Raw genomic sequence first — 27,498 nt, 5'->3', positions numbered from 1 at the left:
AAGCATTTCCAATATGCAGTGATTTTAAACTTCGTCTCATCTCCATGTGCTTTCACTTCTTGAGTTTGTAATTTCCCAGTACAATGCCCTGTTCTTGCCAGCTTACTGAGTTTTGATGGTCCTGCCGTATTAATCAAAGGTAAAGCTCTGATTCAATTTAATCATGGCTTTCACGATCAAACATTTGAATGCCTTTTATCTACCTTGTTCCCATAACCCTGTATGCAGTTGATAATCAGGAATCCACCTTAAACATCTTCAAAGACAGAGTTTCCATAGTACTCTGGGATCGAGAATTCTAAAGGTTCACAACTCTCTGAATTAATAAAAATCATCTTGAACCTAAATGGCATCCTCCTTATTTTTAAATTGTGTGCCCTGGGTTTGGAGTCCCGAAGCAGGGGTAACATTTTGCCTGCATCGATCCTTGTCTATCTGTTTTAAGTATTTTGTAAGTTTCAATGACATCACCTCTCATTCTTTGAAACTCTAGAGAATACAGACCCAGTTTGCCCAACCTCTCTCCATAGGACAGTGTTGTCTTCTTGGGGACCAGTCTAGTGAATCTTCTTTGCACTCTATGGCAATAATTCCTTTCCTGAGATAAGGAGACCAACATTGCACAAAGTCCTGCAAGTGCAGTCTAACCATCTCCTATACAATTGAAGCAAAGCTTCACCTCTGAGTCATAGAGTCCCCTCTGCAGCATAGAAACAGACCTTGTGGCCCAACCTTCTGCACCAACCAGTCGTCATAGAGTCACTACTGTGTGGAAAGAGGCCATTTGACCCATCCAGTCCAAACTGACCCTTCAAAGTGTATCCTACTCAGCTCCAGCACCATATCCCCATAACACCACATCTTACCATGGCTAATTCACCCCCTGGACACTAATGGTAATTCAACACACTAATCTACCAAACCTTTGGACTAAATCCATCCTCAACTCAGCTAATCCAATTTGCCTGCATATCCCTCTAAACCCTTCCTGTTCATGTACCCATTCAGATACCTTTTCAATGTTGTAATTGTACCAGTCAGTGCCACTTCCTCTGACAGCTCATTCCATACATGCACCATCCTCTGTGGAAAAAGTTGCCCCCAAAGTCCCTTTTAAATCTTCCCCCTCACCTTAAACCTATGCCCTCTAGTTTTTGGAGTCCCATATTCTAGGAAAGATCCTGTGCTCAAATCCTCTTGCAGTGAAGGCTAACATTCCAGAAGCCTTCCTAATAGTTTGCTGCACCGACATATCCACTGATTTATCAACAAGGACACCTAAGTCCCTTTGAACATCTACACTTTCCAAACTTGTACTGTTTCAGAAATATCTATTCCTTCTGCCAAAGTGGATAACCTCGCATTTTTCCACATTGTATTCCACCTGCTATGTTCCTGCCCATTAACCAATCCTGTTGAAATCCTCCTGAATTTGTTTAACATCTACCTCAACACACAGTCCCACTTAGCTTTGTTTCACATGCAAATTTGGAAATATCATGTTTGGTCCTCATCTATAAATCATTGATGTGGCCCAAGGACTGATTCTAGTGGAACCCTACTAGTTATTGCTTCAAAGTTTGGGAGAAGATTTGTAGCTCGGGTGCTCGTTGTTGTGGTTCTGTTCGCCAAGCTGGGAATTTGTGTTGCAGACGTTTTGTCCCCTGTCTAGGTGAAATCCTCAGTGCTCGGGAGCCTCCTGTGAAGCGCTTCTGTGATCTTTCCTCTGGCATTTGTAGTGGTTTGAATCTGCCGCTTCCGGTTGTCAGTTCCAGCTGTCCGTTGCAGTGGCCGGTATATTGGGTCCGGGTCGATGTGCTTATTGATTGAATCTGTGGATGAGTGCCATGCCTCTAGGAATTCCCTGGCTGTTCTCTGTTTGGCTTGTCCGATAATAGTAGTGTTGTCTCAGTCAAATTCATGTTGCTTGTCATGACTGGGACAACACTACTATTTTAAAGGACAAGCCAAACAGAGAACAGCCAGGGAATTCCTAGAGGCATGGCACTTATCCACAGATTCAATCAATAAGCACATTGACCTGGGCCCAATATACCGACCACTGCAACGGACAGCTGGAACTGACAACCGGAAGCGGCAGATTCAAACCACTACAAATGCCGGAGGAAAGATCACAAGCGCTTCTCAGGAGGCTCCCAAGCACTGAGGATGTCACCTAGACAGGGGATGAAATGTCTGCGACACAAATTCCCAGCTCGGCGACCAGTTATTGCTTGCCAATGTGGGAATGACCCATTTATGATGTGGCTATGACTCCCATCAGAGGATGGTTTTCCAAAGATCAAGGATCTCTTGATGTCCACAGATTTTTAGCCCACTACAATCCACTCTCTTTTTTTCACTTATCATGCCTCTTTCAAGAACAACTAGCTGTGTGCCAAAAACTAGTGTACACTCCCTTTCCAGTTTTACCAAAGGCAGTGCAATATTGCCAGACATTGAAATACTACGGAGTTATAAAGAAGGTGGTCTTCTCCGTTGTGTAGACACACAAGAGATTTTCAAACTAATTTAGGCTGAAGGTACTTATAGTGGCAGGTCCCAATTTGGAAATTTTGGCTCTGCCTTATAAGGTTTCCCCCCGAGACCAGATCTAGGCAAGAGAAGCTACAATCAAGCACGCATGAGCTCTCCAGAGCAATTACAATGGATGGTGAGGAATTGTTGGTCAAATTGAGTCACACACCAGGAGCACAGATACAAAATGGCCAGTATCCCTAAACAGACCTACTCAAGAATAACAGGCACAAAAGAAACATTGCGAATGTGTTGTTGTCATTTGTATAGTGTCACAGGTTCACCAGACTAAAGGACGAGTGAGCTGACTGTGGAGATCTATTTTGAGCGTCAGCAACATTTTGCAATTGTTTGTGTCTTATGATAGTGAAAGGCTGGCCATACTAGCTTCTGAGACAACATACACCAGAGACACATGGAATCACTGAGTGCAGAGCCAGAGCTCACTCATCTGAATGATGGGCAGGGAACTTGATGAAGTTGAGGAAAATCCAGCTGACTGTGTGAAACTCGCACATAACAGCGAGCGCCACTGATTCACACTATCTTCCCCACAGATGAGGGGAGGAGATGGAAACAAGTATTCATGTTCGATGGGCAGTCTCATCTTAATGCTGCCAGCTGGTGTGCTCCGTGAATAACGGTGTCAAATCTAATGTTCTATTCTTGATGTGGTCGTGACAAACGGTGGACCTCCGATTATTGATGAGTCTTTTAGGCAATCAGCAACCAGTTCGAAATTTGAACATGTAACAAGCTTGCCAAGACACCCATAGTCCAGCTGCGTCCACATGGTTACATTTCTTTTGAAGGTAAGTGCTGGCCTTTGTAGGGCCTTGTTAAGTTCCTGGTCCACCCCTCCCCACTGTGCCTGATTGCCATCTGAATTGCTGATGGGTAGAAAATTGAAGACCCAACTCCTTTCCTGTCAAGAAGGTTGACCCCACAGTTGAGCCCATGTGACCACAAGATATTTGTAAAATAAGCACCGTCTTATCAGGAACTATAACAATCATGTATGATGGGCCTAAGGCAATGAGTATGTGTAAGGAGCCTCCATAGGAAAGGTACAGTTGTCCAGGAGTCAATGGATGAATATAGATCATGTTTGACAAAGGATCAGTTAGACTCGAAATGTCAGCTCTTTTCCCTCCTTACAGATGCTCCTGGACTTGTTGAGATTTTCCAGCATTTTCTCTTTTTTGGTTTCAGATTCCAGCATCCACATTAATTTGCTTTTAATATAGATCATGTGTTGCTCATAGAGTTGAGGGAGGTGTACTGACGAACCAAAGGAATTTTGCTCACGTAAAACAATTGACTGCTAATGCTTGAATGAGATGAACCCAATGAGGAGTGTCATGACGGTAAGGTTCACAAACTAATCAGATCAAAATCAGAATTAGGTCTGCAGTTCTCAACCAAAACGCTTATTGATCTTCCAAATCCAAAGAGAATGGATTCCAGAAGAACTTTCAGATGTACAGTATATATGAATTTATTAGTGGGGTTAATTGCAGGCGTGGCAAATAGTTAATACAGTTACATGCATAGATCCACAATTTTTAAATGTGGAACACAAACCTAAGGGGAAGATGGTTTATAAGGTACTGAAAGGATTAACGTTGAGCTGTACTGAGCTCTACTCAGTTTGGTGAAGTCACCCAGTACTTGGTTGGAGACAGACGAGCTCTGCACACAAACCTGAAGGGACCAGATATATATTCTGTGCAGTTCCTAAGAATACTTAGCCTTTACACCTTGCAGGTTAATGTAAATTGTACCTATTGCAATAATGCAGTAACTGCCTTGTTATGTTCTGTTTATTTAGATTCACCAGTGCTCTGTCTATCCTAATTAGCAGGCCCAAGTCTCAAAAGAGGATTAGAGAAAAGAGGTTGCAGATAACCAACCACCCAAACCTGAAAACCACATTCTGGCAGCCATTGTATCTGAAAGTACAACAGTGTGTACCATTTGTAAGAAGTCCTGCAGCCAAGGCTCTACAATGCACATTCAAGGCACCATACCCATGCTATCTCGAAGGACCAAGGCAGCAAATGTATAAGGGTAACAGCACCTGCAAGTTCCCAACCAAGTTGATTTGGACTGATGTCACCATTCCTTAACTGACACTGGGTGAACATCCTGGAACTCTCCTCCTAATCACACTGTGGGTGTACATAACACCTCTTTGTCAGCAGAGGTTCAAGAAGCCCATCTTCTTGAGGGCAGTTGGAGGGAGCAGTAAATTCTGACCTCAGTTCAATATCTATTTCTCTCTCGCATTTTTTCCCTCATGGTAATGTTCTATGCAAATAACAAGACAAACCTGACACAGCGAGACTGACTGAAAAGAAGTGATGAAAACTAAGTTGAAAAAGAGAAATTTGAATCCACATGTCAACTATTATTTTGCATACATCTGCATCTGAGTGGTGAAGAAAATGGAGAACTGAGATGTTTTTTTAAATAATACTTCAATTTGACAAAGTTCAGTTGTATCCTTTTAACAATTTTTTGTTCGTCTTGTTCATCAGCTGCTGTTCAGTATTAGTCATGGTTGTATCCATGGATTAGTTGCAGCATTTTTGGACTAAATTGGAAATACTGATGTAAGTTGAAACATTTACCTTTGGGCCTTATGGATAGGAATATATTGACTGGAACCTGCAGCAAGCTGTTAGCAAGAATGTCAGGTCTTTGTGTCTTAATAAAGAAACTCCAGTCTTCTTACACTTATAAGGACTCTAACAAAATAAGCGCAAGAGTCTGAGCTCTGGTACATCCTGCTCTGATGGAAATTTTAAAAATATGTTCTGCTACTGGTTACATCATTTTTAAATCTGAGGCAACACAAAATTAGATTGCTTTCCCTTGAACCAACAAAGAATGACAAGCTGGAAGAACGTGAAATCTTTCTTTGATCTTGGGTCTAATTAATTTTATTTCATTTGAAATGCTAATATTGTTAGCAGGGTGTCAGCCAGTACGTGCGTAGTATCTGTATGATGACTCTTTGCAGCAAACACATTACATATGCACATGTTTTGTGATTCCGATTTGGGAAGAATTGACTCAATTTGCTAGTCTTCTGCATGATGCAGGCATGCTAGGCTTTGCTGTGCCTTATGGAAAATCAGACTGCAATATGTGCCAACAGTGGGGCAGCATGGTGGCTCAGTGGTTAGCACCGCTGCCTCATACCCAGGTTTGATTCCAGCCTCATGTGACTGTGAGGAATTTGCACATTCACCCCTTGTCTGCGTGGGTTTCCTCCAAATTTTCCCCCTCAGTCCAAAGATGTGCAGGTTGGGTGGATTGACCATGCTAAATTACCCTGTAGTGTCAAGGGGTGTGCAGACTAGGTGGATTATCCATGGGAAATGTGTGATTATGGTTTCTGGGTGGGATGCTGTTCAGAGGTTGATGTGGGCTGAATGGCCTGTTTAACCCCCACTGTAAGGATACTATGATTCCTTGATTTACCTTGACTGAAATTGGTATCATAGCCCCAAGTGCACAATCACAGACTAAAGATATTGTTGACTCACTGATCCACAGTTCACGAACACTGAGGGACATCGAATGGAATGGGAATCTCTTGCTCTAGTCCAATATAATGTGAAAAATGACTTTTGTGTTTTACTGGTTTTTTAACATGGTTATTTTGTTTAGATAGCGTTTTAAAAGGAAGTACAAGGCAAACATCCTGTGTCCTTGTCTTGAAAGGCATTTGACATATTTGATGAATCTTTCAGTTGGATGAATTTGCTGCAGACATATTTATTACATAAATAGTGGAAATGGCCTTAAGATTATTGTAGAAATTCTCATCTAAGATTTTTAGTTCACAGTACAATAATTGATGAGGATTGCATTCAGAATCAGGACGACTAAGGATGTTTAATAAATGTGAGCATTCCCACGCTGTGCACATTTCAAGACAAATAAAGTGGCCATGTTCAATATTAGTTAGCTAAGCACAGAAACACGATAATGTGTGTTAATCGCAAACAACAGCAGAAAGGACCTCTTGTTTAACTGCATTCTATATCATATGAGTAAAGCAGCGATTTGGCCCACCAAGTCTGCACCAACACTCCAAAGAGACCCAGCCCCCTACCCTGTCCCCATAACCCTACATTTCCCATGGCTCATCCACATAGCCTGTATGTCCCTGGACACTAGGCAATTAGCATGGCCAATCCTCCTGACCTCCCCATCTTTGCACTATGGGAGGAAACCAGACCACCCAGAGGAAACCCATGCATACATGGGGAGAAGATGCAAATACCACACAGACAGTCATCCGAGGTTGGAATTGAAACTGGGCTTCTGGTGCTGTGAGGTTGCAGTGCTAGCCATTAAGCCATCATGCTACCCCTGTATCTGTCAGATAAATGTGTCTATCAGAGAGGCAAATTTCACAGAATTTGTCAGATAAATTGTTTCCTCTGATTTCAGTAAAAGGGCATAGAAATTGTAATTTGCTCAGTGGTAATTGCCTCCAGTTTTTGCGGTATGTTTAATGGGTAATGTATAAAATTTGTTTTCCTATCATAAAGCATCTTTGTAGGGACTCATGAGGAATTGAAACACTTGCATACTTATCCATTTATTAATCAGAAAATTTATGCTGGGAGTATCAAAAATTATCCAACCAATTTTATTCAGTTTAATAAACAAACAGCTAATTGTGAATAACCAGATGTAGGATCAATGATGATCTGTCTTCTGAATTAACTTGGGAGGTAGCACTTAGGTGAGCACTTTGGTGATGGCGATCACAATTCTGTTATGTTTACCTTAGTGATAGAAAGGGATAGGTGTATACCACTGGGCAAGAGTTACAGCTGGGGGAAAGGCAATTATGATGCGATTAGGCAAAATTTAAGAAGCATAGGATGCGGAAGGAAACTGCAGGGGATAGGCACATTCAAAATGTGGAGCTTATTCAAGGAAAAGCTACTGTGTGTCCTAGATAAGTATGTACCTGTCAGGCAGGGAGGAAGCTGTACAGCGCAGGAGCCATGGTTTACAAAGGAAGTGGAATCTCTGGTCAAGAGGAAGAAGCAAGCTTATGTTAGGATGAAATGTGAAGGCTCAGTTAGGGGGCTTGGGGTTACGAGGTAGCCAGGAAAGACCTAAAGACAGAGCTCAGAAGAGCCAGGAGGAGACATGAGAAGTTGTTGGTGGATAGGATCAGGGTAAACCCTAAGTCTTTCTATAGGTATTTAAGGAATACTATTTAAGAGTAAGACTAGGACCAATCAAGAATAGTAGTGGGAAGTTGTGTGTGGAGTCAGAGCAGATAGGGGAAGCACTAAATGAATACTTCTCAACAGTATTCACTCTAGAAAATGATAATGTTGTCGAGATTACTGAGATACAGGTTGCTAGACTATGTGTGATTGAGGTTCACAAGGAGGAGGTATTAGAAATCCTGAAGAGTGTGAAAATAGATAAGTCCCCTGGGCTGGATGGGATTTATCCTAGGATCCTCTGGGAAGCCAGGGAGGAGATTGCCGAGCCTTTGGCATTGATCTTTAAATCGTCATTGTCTACAGGAATAGTGCCAGAAGACTGGAGGATAGCAAATGTGGTTCCCCTGTTCAAGTAGGGGAGTAGAGGCAATCCTGGTAATTATAGACCAGTGAGCCTTACTTCAGTTGTTGGTAAAGTGTTGGAAAAGGTTTTAAGAGATAGGATTTATAATCATCTAGAAAAGAATAATTTGATTAGGGATAGTCAGCACGGTTTTGTGAAGGGTAGATCATGCCTCACAAACCTTAATGAGTTCTTTGAGAAGGTGACCAAACAGGTAGATGAGAGTAAACCGGTTAATGTGGTGTGTATGGATTTCAGCATGGCGTTCGATAAGGTTCCCCCCAGTAGGCTATTGTACATAGTACAGAGAATGGGATTGTGGGAGATATAGCAGTTTGGATCAGTAATTGGCTTGCTGAAAGAAGACAGAGGATGGTGGTTGATGGGAAATATTCATCCTGGAGTCCAGTTACCAGTGGTGTGCCGCAAGGGTCGGTGTTGGGTCCACTGCTGTTCGACATTTTTATAAACGACCTGGATGAGGGCGTAGAAGGGTGGGTTAGTAAATTTGCAGACGATACTAAGGTCGGTGGAGTTGTGGATAGTAACAAAGGAAGTATTAGGTTACAGAGAGACATAGATAAGCTGCAGAGCTGGGCTGGGAGGTGGCAAATGGAGTTTAATGCGGACAAGGGTGAGGTGATTCACTTTGGTTGGAGTAACCGGAATGCAAAGTACTGGGCTAATGGTAAGATTCTTGGTAGTGTAGATGAGCAGAGAGATCTCGGTGTCCAGGTACACAGATCCTTGAAAGTTGCCACCCAGGTTGACAGGGTTGTTAAGAAGGCATAGTGTTTTAGCTTCTATTAACAGAGGGATCGAGTTCCGGAACCATGAGGTTATGCTACAGCTGTACAAAACTCTGGTGTGGCCACACTTGGAGTATTATGCATAGTTCTGGTCACCACATTATAAGAAGGATGTGGAAGCTTTGGAAAGAGTGCAGAGGAGATTTACTAGGGTGTTGCCTGGTATGGAGGGAAGGTCTTACGAGGAAAGGCTGAAGGACTTGAGGCTGTTTTCATTAGAGAGAAGAAGGTTGAGAGGTGATTTAATAGAGACATATAAGATAATCAGAGGGTTAGAGAGGGTGGACAGGGAGAGCCTTTTTCAAAGAATGGTGACGGTGAGCATGAGGGGGCATAGCTTTAAATTGAGGGGTGATAGATATAGGACAGATGTCAGAGGTAGTTTCTTTACCCAGAGTAGTAATGGTATGGAATGCTTTGTCTGCAACGGTAGTAGATTTGCCAACTTTAAGTACATTTAAGTCATCATTGGACAAGCATATGGACGTACATGGAATAGTGTAGGTGGGATGGGCTTCAGATTAGTATGACAAGTCGGCGCAACATCGAGGGCCGAAGGCCTGTACTGCACTGTAATGTTCTATGTAGGGGCAACAGTACCCAGCATCCTCATGTGGTTTAAGATGGGGATTGTCCAATTCTGCCTCTGCAATCCCAGAGTGAGTAATTCATATGTTATTCTGTATCAGATCTATTGGTCATCCAGCTAAGATTAATTTCTTCTGATATTAGGGAGGTGACAATAGTAAGTTGAGTCCATTTCTGGCAACATGGTGGTCCAGTTGACTTCAGATGAAATAACTGCTCTCCTGGATTTGCTCAATAAGAGCGCTGATCAACATTCCTTCTATAAGGATAGAGATCTTTAGGAGATCGGTGCTTTAGATTAGATAACTTAGTGTGGAAACGAGCCCTTTGGCCCAACAAGTCCACACCGACACTCCAAAGAACAACCCACCCAGACCCATTCCCCTACATTTACCGCTTCACCTAACACTACGGGCAATTTAACCTGGCCAATTCACCTATCTTGCACATTTTTGGACTGTGGGAGGAAACCAGAGCACCCGGAGGAAACCCACACAGACACAGGGAGAATGTGCAAACTCCACACAGTTGCCTGAGGCGGGAATTGAACCCAGGTTTCTGCCACTGTGAGGTGGCAGTGCTAACCGCTGTGCCACCGTGTCACCCGTACCTTTATTTCGAGATCAGTTTGATTCAGCCATCTATTATGAGCAAGTTCTGTTTGCATTTGACAACATTTTCATAGTCCCAAAATGTAACATTGTCTTGTACACATCCATTGCATCTGATCACACTTTTCAGCCCTTATTTTATCCATGGTCCTAATCACATCTCTTCTGTTAACTAACACTGACACACTGTTGGTTGTACAGAGCTTAATATTGCTGAGAAGGATGAAAATGTTGCAAAAGTTCTTGATGAGTGCTGGCAACACGGCTCTCTTTTCAGCACCATTCACCTTCTGGTTTGCAGGTTTTGAAACAGTGGGTTCTGCAGCTGCTGCAAGCCTTCCTATTGAACCTAATTTTCTCACTTGTTCCCCATTAACAACGTAGAGAATTAACAACGTAGAGAATTAACAACGTAGAGAATTAACAACGTAGAGAATTAACAATGCTGCAGCACAAGAGATCATTGAAGCTCATTTACCTTCACAATCCTATATTGTATAGACTCCCACCAGGACACTGCATATTTAATCATCTCAGGAAAAAAATATAAACATCACAAACAGGAATTGAGCAAATGCAGAAAATTCTCCATGAATGAGAATGGTGCATGATTAGGACTGGTGGGCTGAAATTGTTTATAAAATGGCAGAAATCAACACTAATGTAACCTCTTTGTCAGGACAGACCATGCTGCAACAATCTACCATGATTGCTCCAGAAATAGTGAAATTTGCAGCCCATTCAATGAGGTTTTGCAAGTATAGCTAACATCGAGGATTAGAAATTCGGCTACCTTTTGAGGTGTGCAGGATGAACTGTTCTGTTAAAGGCTAGTTTGTTTACATTATATATTTCGGGACAACTGACTATATTTCTTGGGCTCTTTTAAAATTCCCGACAGAGACTTGTGAAATGCTTGCTTTCCAGAGAACACCATCTGGCTGCTTCACATTGCACTCAGTAGGTTTGTGCTCATGATAGTGACAGTTTGCTGCAGTCTACTTTCTTTACAAATCAAGTGCCTGTTGCCTCATCATGGTAATACATTCTAGGCAAAGTGCAGTATTGTAAAAAAAATCAAAATTCCTCTATCCGAATGGAAAGAAGGCTAACCTGTAGTTTTTGGACTTTATTAGATGGCATCACTTTCCTCGTTATGCTTCTGGCTGATACCAGACAAGTCAGATCGTAGGTTGAAGTCTGGATTGAGAGTTCATCTTTTGTTTGCTTTGTTAGAAAAGAATTTGTTTTTGTTGACCTCTGCTCTTAATTCTTGTAGAATTGCTGTCACTCTGCTTAGATCTACTTAAGTGATACATACTCTATACATTGGCTAGCAACATGATCCATTGATATTTTTTAATGTTGGTGGATATTTCCCTGGGCCACTTGTCTGTATTACTGAGCCCAGTCTGGCTTTCTCTTAGTACTGCTGCTAAAGCACTTCAAATACTGAAAGGCCCAGCAAGACCTCTTTGTTAGCTTATGGTAGCCACTCGAAAGTAGGTAGAAATTCTATTTGTAAAAGTGCAGTGCATTAACAAAGGAATGCTTTTGAGAAGCAGGTAAGATCTGATATAGGATTTCCACCACCGTCTGGAGGATTTCCTGAAGATCTAGAAGTTGGAAAATCTTGGATTCTACCAGTAACTAATGTATAACCCAAATGATCATAATATATTGTCTTGGGTAAGCCCTCAGGATCAAGAATGACTTACTTCCACTTCAGTTTGCTGACGATTGCAGTGAAGAATCTTCAGATTCTGCCACATGCAGAGCGGGAGTCTTATAGACATAGACATAGACATAGACATAGAAGAATACCGCGCAGTACAGGCCCTTCGGCCCTCGATGTTGCGCTGATCCAAGCCCACCTAACCTACACTAGCCCACTATCCTCCATATGCCTATCCAATGCCCGCTTAAATGCCCATAATGAGGGAGAGTCCACCACTGCTACTGGCAGGGCATTCCATGAACTCACGACTCGCTGAGTAAAGAACCTACCCCTAACATCTGTCCTATACCTACTCCCCCTTAATTTAAAGCTATGCCCCCTTGTAATAGCTGACTCCATACGTGGAAAAAAGATTCTCACTGTCGACCCTATCTAAACCCCTAATCATCTTGTACACCTCTATCAAGTCACCCCTCGTCTTCTCGTGTTTAGTACCTTCTGAGACAAACGTTCACATTCTGATCCCTCACAAGTCGGAGGTTCCCCTGGGCCCAGCAGGATGTTGAACCTCTTCAGGGTTGAACACATCCCTGAAGTATTTCGATTGTCTTGCTGGAAATATCCTTCTACAACCGAATCCTGAGTGGGATGGCTGGTTTGGGAGGCTGCTGTCAGGACATGAGCTACATGCTCTTCCCGTCAGGTTTGGGTTCCAAACTATTAAGGCCATGTCGTAGGGCAAGTCGGTTTTGAAGAGAGTGCTCCAGTTGGATAGCATTTCCTGGCTCTGGATTAAAAGGGCCTTGTAAAGGCACTGCTCCGAGTACTTCTCTGGAGGTGCCTGATATAGATTGTCCAAACCTCTCTGGCATATCGGAGGGCAAAACTCACTGCTGCCTATTGAACAGATTTGCGATTTTGATCCTGCAGTACTTTTCCCCTCAGATAATCAAAGGCTGAGCTGCCACTTTTGAGGCGATGATGAATTGTCATCTGTGCCTTCATGGAGATGAGGCTGTCGAGATGTGCATGTCACCATTGATCTTAATTTGTGTTGTGCTATACGAGCTGGTTGAAAAAGACTCTTAGTTTTCCACATATTTAAAGAAGGAACCAATTTATCAAATAGTTTGTAGAAATGGCCTGGAGCTTAGTTTTTGAGTGAGTGCACAGATGAGTGTCATCAGCGAACTGAAGCTGTATGATCTGAGGCTGAAGAAATTTTGCTATTAGATTGAAGGTGGAGTAATTTCTCATCTGTTGATTAACTCTTTGAATGTGGGTAATTTGCAGTATTGTAGTGCGAAAGGTTGAGAAGGAAGATAATTGTCGAAATGAAGTCACCTTGTTTGATCCTCATCTTCAATAAGATAGAGTCTGTCGTGGTTCCATTGATGAGGACAAAGACTTTCTTGGCTACACACAGAAATTTGTCATCATCATTCTCTACCTCCTTCATGATGCCAAATTTCTATGGGCAAATTTGAGGAGGATATTTGATAATACTTGTGTTTTGAGAAGATTTGTAGCTCAGGTTGAGGTTTTGGATGTAGGTTTGCTCACTGAGCTGAAAGGTTCATTTCCAGACATTTTGTTACTTTACTAGGTAACATCTTCAGTGGACCTCATGCGAAGCAATGCTGAAAATTCCTGCTTTCTATTTATGTGGTTGAGAGTCAAAAAGTTTATTTGTGAAGTTGAAAGAGACCCCACGCAGCAGTTGGTCTTGAATGGTGCTTGAATTACCACAGGATGAAGATTGTGTCTGAGGTTCCTCTCGATGGTTGAACTGTGTGAGAGAGACTTGGAAAGGAATTCTTTGGCCACTGAGAGGAGGTGCTTTTGGGGGATCCTTAAATGCCTAATTTCGTCTGTGGCAGACAACAGGAAAACTACACAATTTGAGCTTGTCTCCCTTATGAAAGCAGTCACTATATCTCTTGGATCCCCTGGTAGCAGATGAGATATATGAGGTTGTGCAGCTGTGTTTGGACATTTAGAATCCCTCAATCGAATTACTATTTGGTTCAACTGCTAGTCTGATGTTAGTTTTCTCGTCTGCAACCTTTTTTATATATTATCTTTTCATATACTTCACCCATTCTTTTTGAAATTTTGTTTTCATCTTTGAATTGATCACCATCTGATTGAAACATCCATTATCTGGTTGAACTGCAAGTCCTGGTGCCATTGGAATGTTTTTGAGGGAGCTTTCAGGCTCATCCATCAAAGGAAAGTGGTGTTATTCATCTGGGTTCACACTGAAGCTCAGTTCTCTTTTTTTTTGTGCTGTTAATTTACTCCCCTTTCACAAATCAAATAGAGAAGCCAGTAACATAATACCGTGGTGAGAGAAAAATATCATTTTGCAGCATTCATCTTTTCTTTGATCCCACCCTTCAGGTAGCTGGAGGTCTACAGGTGGGATATGACTGCACAGTAGCAGCGGTTTAGCTCTGCAGTTGTCACTTGTGTAATAAACTGCCCAAAAAATGTTGGCCTGTACTGTGAAACCTCAGAGTGTGCACTTCATTCATTCAAGGACTTGAAAAATAGCTCTGTCGCCTCCACCCACCCCCAAATCACCACCACAACCCCTCCACCCCCAAACCACCACCACCACCACAAAACGCTTGTTATGTGCAGATGAAAGTTTGGAGAAACATTGAACTCCAGAAGTGAATGGGTTTGGGTCATGGCAATCTTAAGTTGATGAAGTATTAACAACAAATTCACTCCAGTTCGGTTTGGAGTCGAGAGGCACTCTTGCACTGAGGAGATTGATTGATTAATTGTTTTTATTTAAATATTTTAATCAAAATGTATACCTGAGATTTTTAATTTTAACCTGGTGTCTAAAATGATGTGAGGACTACTAGATTCAAAAATTGAATTCCAGTCCCTCTGATTTTCTGCCCAACTGTCATGCTGTCATTTTTAATGTTCCAATCCCTGCCACTAACTTTCTTGTTATCTTCAGTGCAATCTTTCCTGTTCTCTGATCCTCAGCTGTGTTAAAGGACCAGCTCCTTGATAGACCAAGAGGGGTGCCTGTGGCTAGGAAATGGAGGCAGAATTGCAAATCAGGTCCTGGCATTACATTTGCAGGTTATGGGGGAAGCTATTTCTTCTGGGTTTCTCCACCGAGGGCTGTTCATTTTGTGGAGAGAAAGCAGGCCCAGTGACCCCTCAGAAATGCCAGGCCTCCTGCGTTTCTGAAGCTGTCTCTGTTTCAGATTTCTAGCATCTACAGTGATTTTTGTTTTCCATTAATTCTGTATCTGTCTCCACAGATATAGAATGTTCCCAGCATTTTCCCTTCCTTTCAGTTTGGTCTTGACTTTCTGTAAATAGTATGCATCATCAAATACTTTCTGTAAGTAGTATGCCCATGCTCAAAGTGGATTGTGTTATTTGCTGCATAGACTGTATCCATAATACTTCAAAAGACATTGGACCATTGATAGTGAAATAAGTGGATAATGAATGAGCAATACATGTATATTAAAATAATGTAGTTCAATCAATTGTTAGTGGTAGCGATTTCAGTATTACATTTGGGGTATTTTTGCTGGTCTTGTATATACTAATGTCTAAATTTGTACACAATATTTTTGTGTGGCACACATTTAATTTCAAATGTCAAAGAATCGATGTGTTAGATTATGTTTTTCTTTTTCAGTTCGCCTCCATGATAGCATATCAGAGGAAGGATTCCATTACCTAGTGTTTGATCTGTAAGTAATTTTCATCTTTGATCATTGTTCCACTGTTACAGCATTGTAAAAGCAACTTTTCGAGTAGAACAGTTTTTACTGTGCCCGCAATTGCTCACAGGTTTTATGGAGTAATGATTTTGACAGGCAGGTTAAAGCATAGTAACATTACATAATGATAAAAATTGGTGCAGAAAAGCACACCATAAAAGTTGAAGTGCGCAGTGTTTAAAAACAAGAACTGGTGTTCTTTAACAACAGCACGCAGGGCAGATATGAAGTAAACCGTTTGCCTGTAATTGAACATCGTTAACTATGTGTTTGGTGCATCAATCGTATGTTGAATTATATTAGATGCCATGTCAAATGCTAATTGGTGTGTTCTCAATCCGTTTGGCTATGTATTTCACCCATTTATGAGATTGAGATTATTAGTGGATAAAACCAGAGTGTGTATCAACTATGGGTGTTAGCCCACAAGACTACAGTCTGAATTTTTACTTAGTTGGGCTAAACTGAGCAACCAAATGTCAGGTAGGAGCTTAACTCCAGGACTCCAAGCCCCATTCTTGACACCAGTAATTCTCTGAAGGCAACAAACCCACATTCCTGCTGGATGGGTGGGGGTGGTGAGTGGACAAGCACTCCAATTCAGTTTGTTCAAACATCTATCTTATGAGGGTTTGAAGTTTTGGTTATTGAAACGCTAAGGCATTCATATGGTTCATGAGGCCCAACCATCTATTTATGATATAATTCCAAGGTGTCCCATGAGGCTAGTTTATTAGCTTGGATAAAGAATTTACTGATCAACAGCGCAGGGAGTCACTATAAATGGGTCATTTTCTGGTTGGCAAGATGTAACTAGAGGGGTGCCACAGGGTTTGGTCCTCAGGCCCAACTATTTACAGTCTATATTAAGGAATTGGATGCAGGAATAGAAGCTACCATATTCAAATTTGCAGATGATACTAAAATAGGTGGGAAAGTGAATTGAAATGAAGAAATAAATATACAAATGGGCCAAAATTTAGCAGATGAAATTTAACCAGGTTATGTGAGAAATTTCCATTTTAGTCAGAAGAATTACCTAATGTATTACCTAAAATAAGAGAAACTTCAAATTGCTTTGGTGCAAAGAGATCTGGGCGTTCTCATGCATTATTCACAGAAACTAATATGCAGGTACAGCATGTAATAAGGAAGGCAAGTGACATTTTGGCATTTATTGCTAAATGAATAGAGTTTAAAAGTAGGGAAGTGTTCCTACAGCTTTACCATACATGGAATTTGCTTACAGTTTAGGTCTCTGAGGGATGTAGTTGCATTGGAGGAAGTTCAGAGGAGGTTCACTAATTTGATCCCTGAGGTGAGGGTTTAATATTTTGAAGAGATATTGAGCAGTTTAGGCGTGCACTCTGGAATGTAAAAGAATGAAAGCAGATCTCATTGGCATATATAAGATTCAGTCAGTGAATGATAAATTAGACTTAAAGAACGATGTTTCCTTGTGTGGAGCAATTTATAACAAGAGGTTATTGTTTTAGGATAAGGGGCAGCAGATTTACAACAGAGATGAGGAGAAATTTCATGTTTCAAAATATTGTGAATCTGTGGCATTCGCTACCCTAGGTGGATGAATGGACATAGGCAGATTTTTAATTATTAATGGCTTGTAAAGTTGTGGAGAGCAGGCAGGAAAATGGAGTTGAGGCTGAGATTAGATCAAACCGTTATCATATCAAATAGTGGCTCATGCTCACGGGGCTGAATTGCCTACTCCTATTCTGGTTCTTACGTTCTTACTTTCTATGGATGCTTGGCTGTCATTTAAGTTTCTCCGTTGCAATTATAGAATGATTGGATAGAATCATACAGGTATGATTCAGTTATAATTTTAAAGACCTATTGTTTGGTCTTACTACATATATAAATTCTGGGTTCCTTATTTGCATTGGAAGTGTTTTTAAATATTTTGCATTGTGATAACCTCCTCCTGCCAGCTAAAATCACAAATGTGTGAATGTGTCACAGAAGTTTGGAAAGGCATGAATTCCTGTATGGTCATCATGGAAAAGTCAAAAATGTATGCAGACCCAATCATCATTGTGGTTTTGCACTTGTAGTACATAGCCCATAGAAAGTCTTTAGTGAATATATTAAAAAGCATATAATAATTACTTTAACTTTTGCAGTATTATTTGTTGTTATTATTTAGGGTGTTTAAAATTTTCAATACTTTGGATAAAATGTGTGTTATGTAAGTATTCAGTAAAAGCATTTTGAGCAGTTTGTATGGTCCTACTTGACAGATTGCACATTTAGTGAGACCAAACAAAATCAGAGTTTATATTTATGTAGCACTTTTAAATGACTTTTTGACGGCCCATGGTGTTTTTTAGCCAGAGAAATGCTTTAATGATTTTTGCAATCTAAAGACTGGAGCACAGTGAAGCCCCATAAATAACAATGAGGTAATGATCAAACAATCTGTTTTAGTATTGTTGGATGAGGGACAATATTGGCCATTATCACCGGAGAAAGCTTCCATGGGAGAAATTGACACAAATTCAACATACACAAATGTGAACTCAAGTGGTGAAGCGAGCAAATTTGTAAGATCTTTTTCCAAGGATACTAGTCCGGCCTCCGGACTGATTTGTACTATATCATTATTTAAATCTAAAACCACCTCACAGTTGAGTTGAACTTGTATAATTGCAGAAGAGACGTCCTGACCTAATTACAAAATCCCATCACTATGACCAACCTGGCATTGCTTTTTAATTCTATATCAGGATTGCTAGTTGAAACATATTGTCTCTGCCCAGGCATTTTGCTTTATTATCATGACGTATCCCTTACCACCAGGTTGATTCCCAGCAAGTAGTGAACATTGCTTAGTAACCTGGGCACATGCTGATGCCCTGGCATTATACCATTCAAGTACATTATCCTCATGCCATGATGAATTAAATGTTTTGCCTTTTCTATTACATAAATTGGCATTATTTTTCTTTGGTTGTACTAATCAGACAAAGTTCAAATCCTCTCACATTTACTATCTTGACATCCTGCTGCCTATCTCCATTTTGTAGGACACTAAAGTAATATCCAGATAAACTCTTAACATTGATGGCCAGCTGAAGTTTAGTTTCTCAGCGCCTGGAAACTTCTTAAAACAAAAGGTTAAAACCACTATTATCCTTTGGACAAGACATTCCCTGCAATCTAATTTCAATAGACATTTAGGGCTGGACTTCCCTGGCTAAGTAACAATTTTTAGTGAGTTTCAGGGAGGGTTTCACTCTGTGAGCCCTAGTAACTTTTCTCCTGTTACATTATGCTTTCACCTCACTCAGTAGCATAGCATCACTCTTACGCTCAGTGACAGCTCAATGCTCGTCAGTGCTGGGACTTCCCAGCATTCATATTGTGATCACCGTGTTTAACCTTAGCTGCCAGCCTGCTCAATATGTCCGTGGTTTGGAGAAAAGTGCAGCAATGTTGCAAGAAGACTACTGATCATCTGTGGTTTGCAAGGGTAAGTACATTCTTCTCTCTCTGTTACCATATACTGTCACACTTCCACTGGACTCACCTCCCACCAAGTCCCATGATCTACCATTCTCACTATCGTACCTCAATAGCTCTTTACTACCTATGGCTCCAAACTGCTTACCCTTCCTGCTGTCTGTGCTTACTACAAGCTCACTCGGGGCACCACGCCACTTTCTATGACTGAAGACGAGCCATTCCTGACTAATTATAATTGACTGTTCATTGCTGCCACATGTGACAAGCTGCCTGGTTTTCTGTCAAGACTAAAAGGTAGACAGAAATATGAGCGCTGAAGTACAGAGGATCCCTGATTCAGGAACATCCACCTGATGAATGCATACTGACGAACACGATCCCTTGCATGGGTGTAATTTTAAAGATCCGGCCTGTGAACATTTTCAGTACTTATCAATGGCAACGTTATATTGTCCTGCATTGTGTTCAGCTTGCAAATGGACTCAAGAATGGAGCCATTCACAACCTGGGGTTGCCTGTAGGAGTGAAGTGAGTAATAAGAAATCAAGCCCATAGCCCTAACATGCTCTTCATGCCAGTACATGGGATGGCTGCCTGTCTCATGTGCAGAAGAGACCAAAAAAAACTACAGATGCTGGAATCCAAAGTAGACAGGCAGGAGGCTGGAAGAGCATAGCAAGCCAGGCAGCATCAGGAGATGGAGAAGTCAATATTTCACGTGTAACCCTTCTTCGGGACTGCCTAGCAACAGCATAACAACATAAGGTGCCAGTGAGCTTCAAAGTGCAGTGCCAAAGCGATGATTGAATCAGAGATGTACCATGATGATCTGGTAAGGCTGATGTAGATAGGAGGTGATCTTGATACTGCGTATGGAGCATGCCCTGAGTTGTTGGGGAAACAACAGGAAGGCACTGAGAAGAGCTGGTGAGCAAGGTGCACATTCAGTTTCATTTCTATTTTCTCTCCCAAGTCTGGGGAAAAAAGCAAACTGTGTATAAGTGAGGTAGAATTAGGTAATAATGAATGCGAAAAGGCCCCTTGCCTCAGAATGGGATTCGCACCTCATCATTAAAACCTTGCGTGGGAAACCAAGCTTTTTTTTCCCCACAATCTCCGGAATTTCATTTTTCCATTCTTGTCCACATTTTTAAACTGACTCACTATTGTTCACATTGCTCACAGCCTGGGAAGGGTCTGCCCTTATTTTCTGGCACGCAGACTTATAAAGTTTTATACAAGTCATTTTTTAGCTGTGTCCTATATCACTGGATACTGTTTTTGACCCTAAACGTGACTGCCTGAAATGAGGCATCTTCCAAAAGGGTAACACACTCCAGAAAATGAATATAGCGCACACAAGAAAAATATCCCTGATCTTGCTGCTGTTGAAACCGAATAATAAGTTATCTGGATGAAATCCTGACGATATTCTATCTTAATCTCAATGAATGACAGCTTTTAAAATTTATTTTTGGTTGTTCTTGTAAAGCATCATGTTATTTTGTCAAAAAGAATACAATTTATTTTGCTTCAAATCCATTATGGTTGTATTGTTCAGACAGAATTTGGAGTTAGTTCAGTGAGATGAGATTTGGAAATTCCTATTTATTACTGAGAACTGCAAGTCTGCATGCGATCAGTGCTTTGGGTACTAAACTCAATGGAGAGAGCTACAATATCCCAAGGAATGGATAACCTTTCCTAAAAATTAGAAGCGTGAATGTAGACAGTTATCAACAAAGTGCACAGGGTTCAGTTTAAACTAACTATCATTTATTGTACCGCATACCCTAGTTGTAGTAACACAGTGGCAATTGTCTGTGTATTAAAGTTACAGCCAAATGGTTGGGGAATGTTGAATATTTTGCATCGTCTTCCGCTAAAACCTGTGCAGTTCAAAAAGTGTTTATGCAGAGCTCTGCCTTGCAAAATGTCTGTGATGCAGTTAACCATTGCATGACATTTGAAAATGGAGCTGCCCTCAGTTAAGTCTTGGGTTCTGGATTCTTTTCTTGACAGATACATGTTTGTTGTTTTTGATTTTGTTTATCTCTGGCACATTCTTCCCATCCAGTTCTGCTGCTTCCAGCTGCTGAGTTTTACCTATCAGCTGCCGAAGTCTGAAGCCTGTGAGGAATAATCTCACTAGATCTAATTCCTGTCCTTGCTCCAACACAGGTCACTACCCAGTTTCAGCTCACTGTTTGAAACTGCCTGCAATTAGCCCCTTTTCTGCTGCTGATCAAGGTTAGAAAGAAATACATTGCAGAATTCCTGATGAGCCTAAGAAACAAGAATTCTAGGCAGTCTGAGCTTCCTTCTCAGCTATGTCTTCCTAATCACGTACTATTATTTCAGGTACCTGCTTAATCAGGGCAGGAAAAGATTATAAGGCACCCCAGAAAATATCAACAGAGACTTGATGACATGAATGCCCTGCATTTGCTATGTTCTTCAGAGCACTGCTGGAATTATGACAGGAATCTGGCCAAGTGTCCACAGGACCAGTTGTTCCTAAATGCAACTCTAAAATGAAGGAAGACTGTAAGCTTGTGGCATATTCACTGTCCAGAGAAACAAGATGTTTTAACCTGTGTCGTAATCCAGTGCGGTTCATTTCAGAAATTATTTGCTGCTGTCATCTTCCATAAGTGAGATTAATAATGTCAACTGTGCTGTTATATATTATTGCTTTTCCATTGAACGTTGCGAATATTTATGGGCCTTATACTGAAAGTCTGTCTTAGCCGTTCAGTTGCCCAGTGACCCTAGGAAAGGGTTAGAAATCGATCTTGATGTTGCTGAGTTGGATTCATAAATGAATGGAGAGGATATGAATGAATTGCTGCTGCAAGCACTGTGTTCAGGGAGATCCTCATCGGTATGTACCATGTCACCAATTATAAATGCTTGCTTTATAGACTTCTTCCAACCAATGCAAAACATCCTGGTTTTGACAAGATAAAATGTTTGCGAGTGCAAACACCAAAATGGTGTTACTTTTTTTCCCCAAATCTTTTTTTCTTAATTAGGGCAAGACAAATTGCTGAAAGGAGATAAGAAGTTGAAGCTGTGTTTAAAAACCAAAATATCAGTTGTTTTGACAGATGGTTAATTTGATAATAAATTTATCATGTATTCCGTTCTCTTGTGAAAGGCAGAAATTGGTGGAGAATTGGGTAGTGTTCATTCTCATTTCAAAACTTTATGGAGCTGATACGTAGGACTAGGTGTATGCCCTAAATTGGTGCTTTCGACAAATGGAGTTAAACATGAGTTGTTTTGTATTGGGGAGGATGCAGTTGGGAGTCAGCAGTGTCAATAGTTCAGTTTGATAGTTAGCCTGGAGTTTAGAGCAGGTTTTTAGTCCTCTCTCTTTACCTGGGTAATTATTAAATTTAAGTTATTTGTTACCACTGACTTTTCCACTGTTTAAGGGGCTTTCTCAGAGGGTTCAAGATGCTGGGTTTTGCACCTTGGAATCTTCAATTTCCTGAGTAATTTCCACAGAGTTAGCTCGTTAGAGCTTCCACATGGTCCCAAATATGTGACTAAGTTGTTCCAACAACTCTCAGGCCAACAGATTTGTTGTTGACAAAGATGACTGAAAAACCGCAAATGAGATGTGTTCTATTAAAGTCGCTACTACATAAACTTAAAACCAACTCACCAGTGTCAAATAAACTTTAATAATCTCAAATGTAAGGTAATATCTCATTCATAAACAATGAGTTGTGTATCTGCAATAACAACTTTGATTAAGATAAAGAAAGAAAGGACTTGCATTTACATAGCATCTAGAACCCTTGTGCTTTCTGATCTACATTGACTTCAGGTTAAGCAATGTCTCAACTGTTTCCGTGGCCTCAATTCTCCTATTTTTATAACTATTGCCAATCCTGTTACCTCTGTGTGCCTCCAATCCTGATTAGATTAGATTACCTACAGTGTGGAAACAGGCCCTTCGGCCCAACCAGTCCACACCAACCCTCCGAAGAGTAACCCACCCAGACCCATTTCCCTCTGACTAATGCACCTAACAGTATGGGGCAGTTTAGCATTGCAAATTCACCTGACCTGCACATCTTTGGACTGTGGGGGGAAACCCACGCAGATACAGTGAGAATGTGCAAACTCCACACGACAGTTGCCAGAGGCTGGAATCGAACCTGAGACCCTGGTGCTGTGAGGCATCAGTGCTAACCACTGAGCCACCGTGCTGCTCCTAGTCTCTTGCATGTGACCAATTTTAATTACTACCTCAATGGTGGTCACACCCTCATTTGCCAAGGCCTTATACTCCCCTCTCCTTTAACCTCTCTGCGTTGGTGTATCTCTTAACTAAGACACTCCTTATTAGCTAATTAGCATTTAACCAAACCTTTGCCAGCTTATCCTACTATCTCCATACAAAAACAAAATGCCACAGATGCTAGATATCGAGAATAAAGAAGAGAAGATGCTAGAATACTCAAGCTGAGAGGATCAGAATTAACCTTTCAGGTCAACAATCTCTCATCAGAACTAGTGGAATTAGAACTGCAGTCAGTTTTAAACAAGTGACAAGTTGGAGAAAAGGACACTGAACAAAAGGGAAGATCTGTTTAAGGATGGGAAACAGGAAAAATGCAGTAAAAATTGCTACTCTGAGGCCAAAGGAAGTGGTGAAAAGTCAAGTCCGGAAACAAGATCTGTTTCGGGGGGGTGTGAGTGATAGAATAGTGTATAGCTGCTGCCTGAAAACAAAAAGAAGAGAAAAACAAGCAGGTTAAAGCAAAACTAGCAAACAAAAGAGAAACAATATAGCAATCAAGGTTGCATTTTTGAAATGTTGATGCTTCATTGGTTTAATTGAGAAATAAATTCATGAATGACCTATTTAGAAAGGATAAGGACCTATTCCCTCAGCAGTGAGGCCACATTGAGGGAATAGTTTTGAGCTAGTTGGAGAAGGATTGGAAGGAGTGAGGATGGAAAGGCATCATAAATTTTGATGTTCATTTACCCAAAAGGGTGGTAGAAGCTAAAATGCTCTTGGAAGCATTTAAAAGCACTTGGAAAATACACTCAAATTTATGCAGCCTTCACTGCTATGGGTCAAAAGTCGGAAAGTTGGATTATGACGGGTAGGTCATTTTCAATGGCTGAGCAGCCTCTTACTGTCATAATGTTTATTTTTCCCTCTGCCAGTAACAAACAATGTTGGAGACTACAGTTTTCCAGGATAAATCTGAAGAGGTGAGAATTTCAGAAAAGGAGATAGTCGTAGTTGATGAAGTTTGCCATGGTGCAGTCAGATATAGGAAGAATGGTTTAATCAGTTATGCTGATGTAGGAGGAAATAGGGTTAAAATAATATAGAGAGTTGTGGATATTGAGGTTTGCAAGAAAATACTTTGAGAAAGAGTTGATGCTTTGACAACTTTGCTAATGGGGCTAAGGGAAGTGTAGTGAGTGTGGGTGGGAGAATTTGTTTGAATAAGCTTGGTGGAAACAAGTTTAAGTAGGCCAGGACAGCCAATAAGTTAGTAGGTCAACAATGATGAGTTGAGATGAAAATGGAAATGATAAGGAATTTTTCAACGCAAAGCATGTGTCAGGAGAAAGAATATCTTAAGTGAGAGTCACGGAAGAGGCTGTATCCACAGAATCCCTACAGTGTGGAAACAGACCCTTCGGCCCAACGAGTCCACACTGACCCTCCAAAGATTAACCCATCCGGATCCATTCCCCTACATTTATCCCGGACTAATGTACCTAACCTACACATCCCTGAACACAATGGACAGTTTAGCATGGCCTATTCACCTAACCTGCACATCTTTGGACCGTGGAGAAAACCGGAGCACACGGAGGAAACCCACACAGACACAGGGAGAATGTGCAAACTCTACACAGACAGTCACCGAGGCTGATTCGAACCAAGGTCCCTGGCACTGTGAGGCAGCGGTGCTAACCACTGAGCCACCGTTCTGCCCCAACTGTATTTGAGAACACAATAGGATCAAGGAGTGAGATATTCAATGGAGGAAATGGTGCCAGGAGAGATTAAGATGTAATTTGATGGTGAGGGCAACACCACCATTGCGATGGCTCAGGCAAACAGCTAGTGGAAAGTAAAGCAAGTAGGAAGGAATGAGGCAAGTTTGTCAAACCCAGGACAGCAGCGTTAATGTCACACTGAGGTTGTGGTGGGGAACAGCTAGTTCGTGTGGGGAAGCAGTATTTTAGAGGAGAATGTGGAGAGAAGAATCAATTGATTATCCAATGCCAGAGTCAGAGAGCCATCAGTTTGGAAAAGAAAAGGAACAAGGAGGTGATTGACTAGATTAGCAGTGAGTGAGTGCAGTACGCTGTAAATTTAATGAGCGGTAAATAGGGATTTTGGAGTTCAAATATCTAAATAGTAACATTAATATCACTTCAGCTACACTCTGCCCTTTTAAAAGCTGAAGCTGTAAAGCCAACTGTTACACCTTCATGATTGAGGATTGATAGTGGATATTTGGTTTTTGTGATCCTGTCTGGTCACTAATTAGTATTGTTGAATCAATGGGCCCACACAAGGTAGTTAATTTAAAAACTAAGTGGTTGATGACGGTTTTGGAACATATGCAGTTGAGGTTATTCTGCTTTGTGTTGCTGGTATTATAAATAATTATAAACGCACATCAACCTGCACCATCTTTTTGAAATCTAAATCTAAAGCAAGTTTGCGTATTTGTACATGAAACAATAACAACGAAGGTTTATTGAGTAAACTAATTCCCCCTTTCTTTAGGCATACAACTAGAAGTAATCATTTTACATCCAAGGGTTGTATGATGTTTAAAGTAGGAGTCTTACTTAATCAGATTACCATTATACAAGTCACATAAATTTCTGCAAAGTATTCAGTGAAGTGATAACTTTCCCAGGACAGCGTCCATTTCATTAAATGCAGTGATCAGGAAATAATGATGGAGGTCCATTTTGTCAGCAAGTTTCCCCAGAACCTTTCAGTCCTTCCCTTTGGAAGATGAAGTATAGAGCTGAAGTTTCCCTCACTGTACAAACCTGTTCTATAGATGCAGATACTACAGCAAGAAGTTCTGCCTCATTTTATGCATTTCATAAAATTGGGCTACATTCAGAAGAACATTCAAAAAGCTGGATGTATGCTAATGCTGGAATCCCTTTGCACATGAAGGTCAGCGGGCATCCTGGAAGTGCCCCAGATATCACTGGTTACACAGGGTCTGATTTTGATCTTCCTTCTACAAAGCAGCTTCTTAGGTTCTGTGGGGGAGCCGGTGTTGGACTGGGCTGGGCAAAGTTAAAAATCTCACAACACCAGGGTATAGTCCAACAGCTTTATTCGGAAGCACTAGCTTTGAGTGCTGCCAGCTGATGAAGGAGCAGTGCTCCGAAAGCTAGTGCTTCCAAATAAACCTTTTTCATGTAGTAAAGTCAAGTAGTCCCATTATTCCTTCACGGCAATGTTAATGATCTAATCCTGGAAGTAGCAGAACACCCAAAGAGGCACAGACACTTGATCTGTTGACAAGCTTTGTTGTACCATGTGTGCTTAAACCTTTCTGGGTTCTTTAGGAACAAAAAAGATGAAGTAGAACTGCAATTAGTTTGGGTTGCGCTAGTACAGATCCGCAACAAACACTGTGGACCAAACAGTCACCTTCTATGCTGTGAACTTCTACAAATTATTTACCATGGTAACAAGGTGAATCATTGAGGAATATATGAAATATTTGAATATGTTAGTTGTCCTAGTCTCAGTTAATACAGATGCAAATGTAGTTATGTATGATTGATTCTCAGTATTACTTTCTTTTGTATATTGAATGTAGAATATTTGGATAAGATCCTCATAAGGTTTCATTTTCATTGTATTCATTCCAGTTACTGCTGGTAAGTATCAAATCTCAATATTTGGATATTCCCTTTACTCTATGGACACATCTGTCCTGTATATTAGCTGTTCTGCCTCTGTTCAGTGCTCAGATTTACCTCAAGGGACATTATAGCTAGCTGCCATCTGAGGTCATTGTCAGTTTCATTCCTGTGCACATACTTGAAGCGAAAATATGTCCTTCACTAGGTAAGATGCTTCAAACAACAAATACTTTGAGTCTAATTCCAGAATAAAAATTGTCTTTTTTTCACATTTTTATTCACATGCTTGTATAATTTGAAGTAATTTGAAGATTTGTCATCTTATAAAAGAGCTGAAGCAAAAGGGCATCATCTGTGTTGAACAAAAAAAACCATCTGTTTATGCTTGGCAGATGTAGTTGAAATGTATGCGTGGGTTTATTTCTTAAAAAAAGCAGCGTTTGACGTACAAAGCACTTAGTAACTTAATCATTCTTTTTTCACACTGCTGTCATTGAGGAATGAAGTGTGCATTT

The 27,498-nt window shown here is 40.9% G+C and overlaps 1 protein-coding gene across 37 annotated transcripts in view; it reads left to right on the top strand.

Moving 5' to 3' along the window:
- LOC122553361 (calcium/calmodulin-dependent protein kinase type II subunit delta) overlaps positions 1 to 27,498 on the top strand; it is a 336,637-nt gene that overhangs the window by 165,799 nt on the left and 143,340 nt on the right. For all 37 annotated transcript variants that reach the window (XM_043697118.2, XM_087984279.1, XM_043697082.2 and 34 more), the window contains exon 4: positions 15,517 to 15,571. In XM_043697118.2, the coding sequence (XP_043553053.1) occupies positions 15,517 to 15,571 (55 nt within the window). The remainder of the gene's footprint in view (positions 1 to 15,516; positions 15,572 to 27,498) is intronic.

This window comes from Chiloscyllium plagiosum, unplaced genomic scaffold (assembly GCF_037043375.1).
Source record: "Chiloscyllium plagiosum isolate Xiang-an unplaced genomic scaffold, Cpla_swu_hap1 HiC_scaffold_1, whole genome shotgun sequence".
NCBI classification, from domain to species: domain Eukaryota; kingdom Metazoa; phylum Chordata; class Chondrichthyes; order Orectolobiformes; family Hemiscylliidae; genus Chiloscyllium; species Chiloscyllium plagiosum.
Note: the sequence above shows the minus strand (reverse complement) of the source record. Positions and strands in the feature narration are given on the sequence as shown.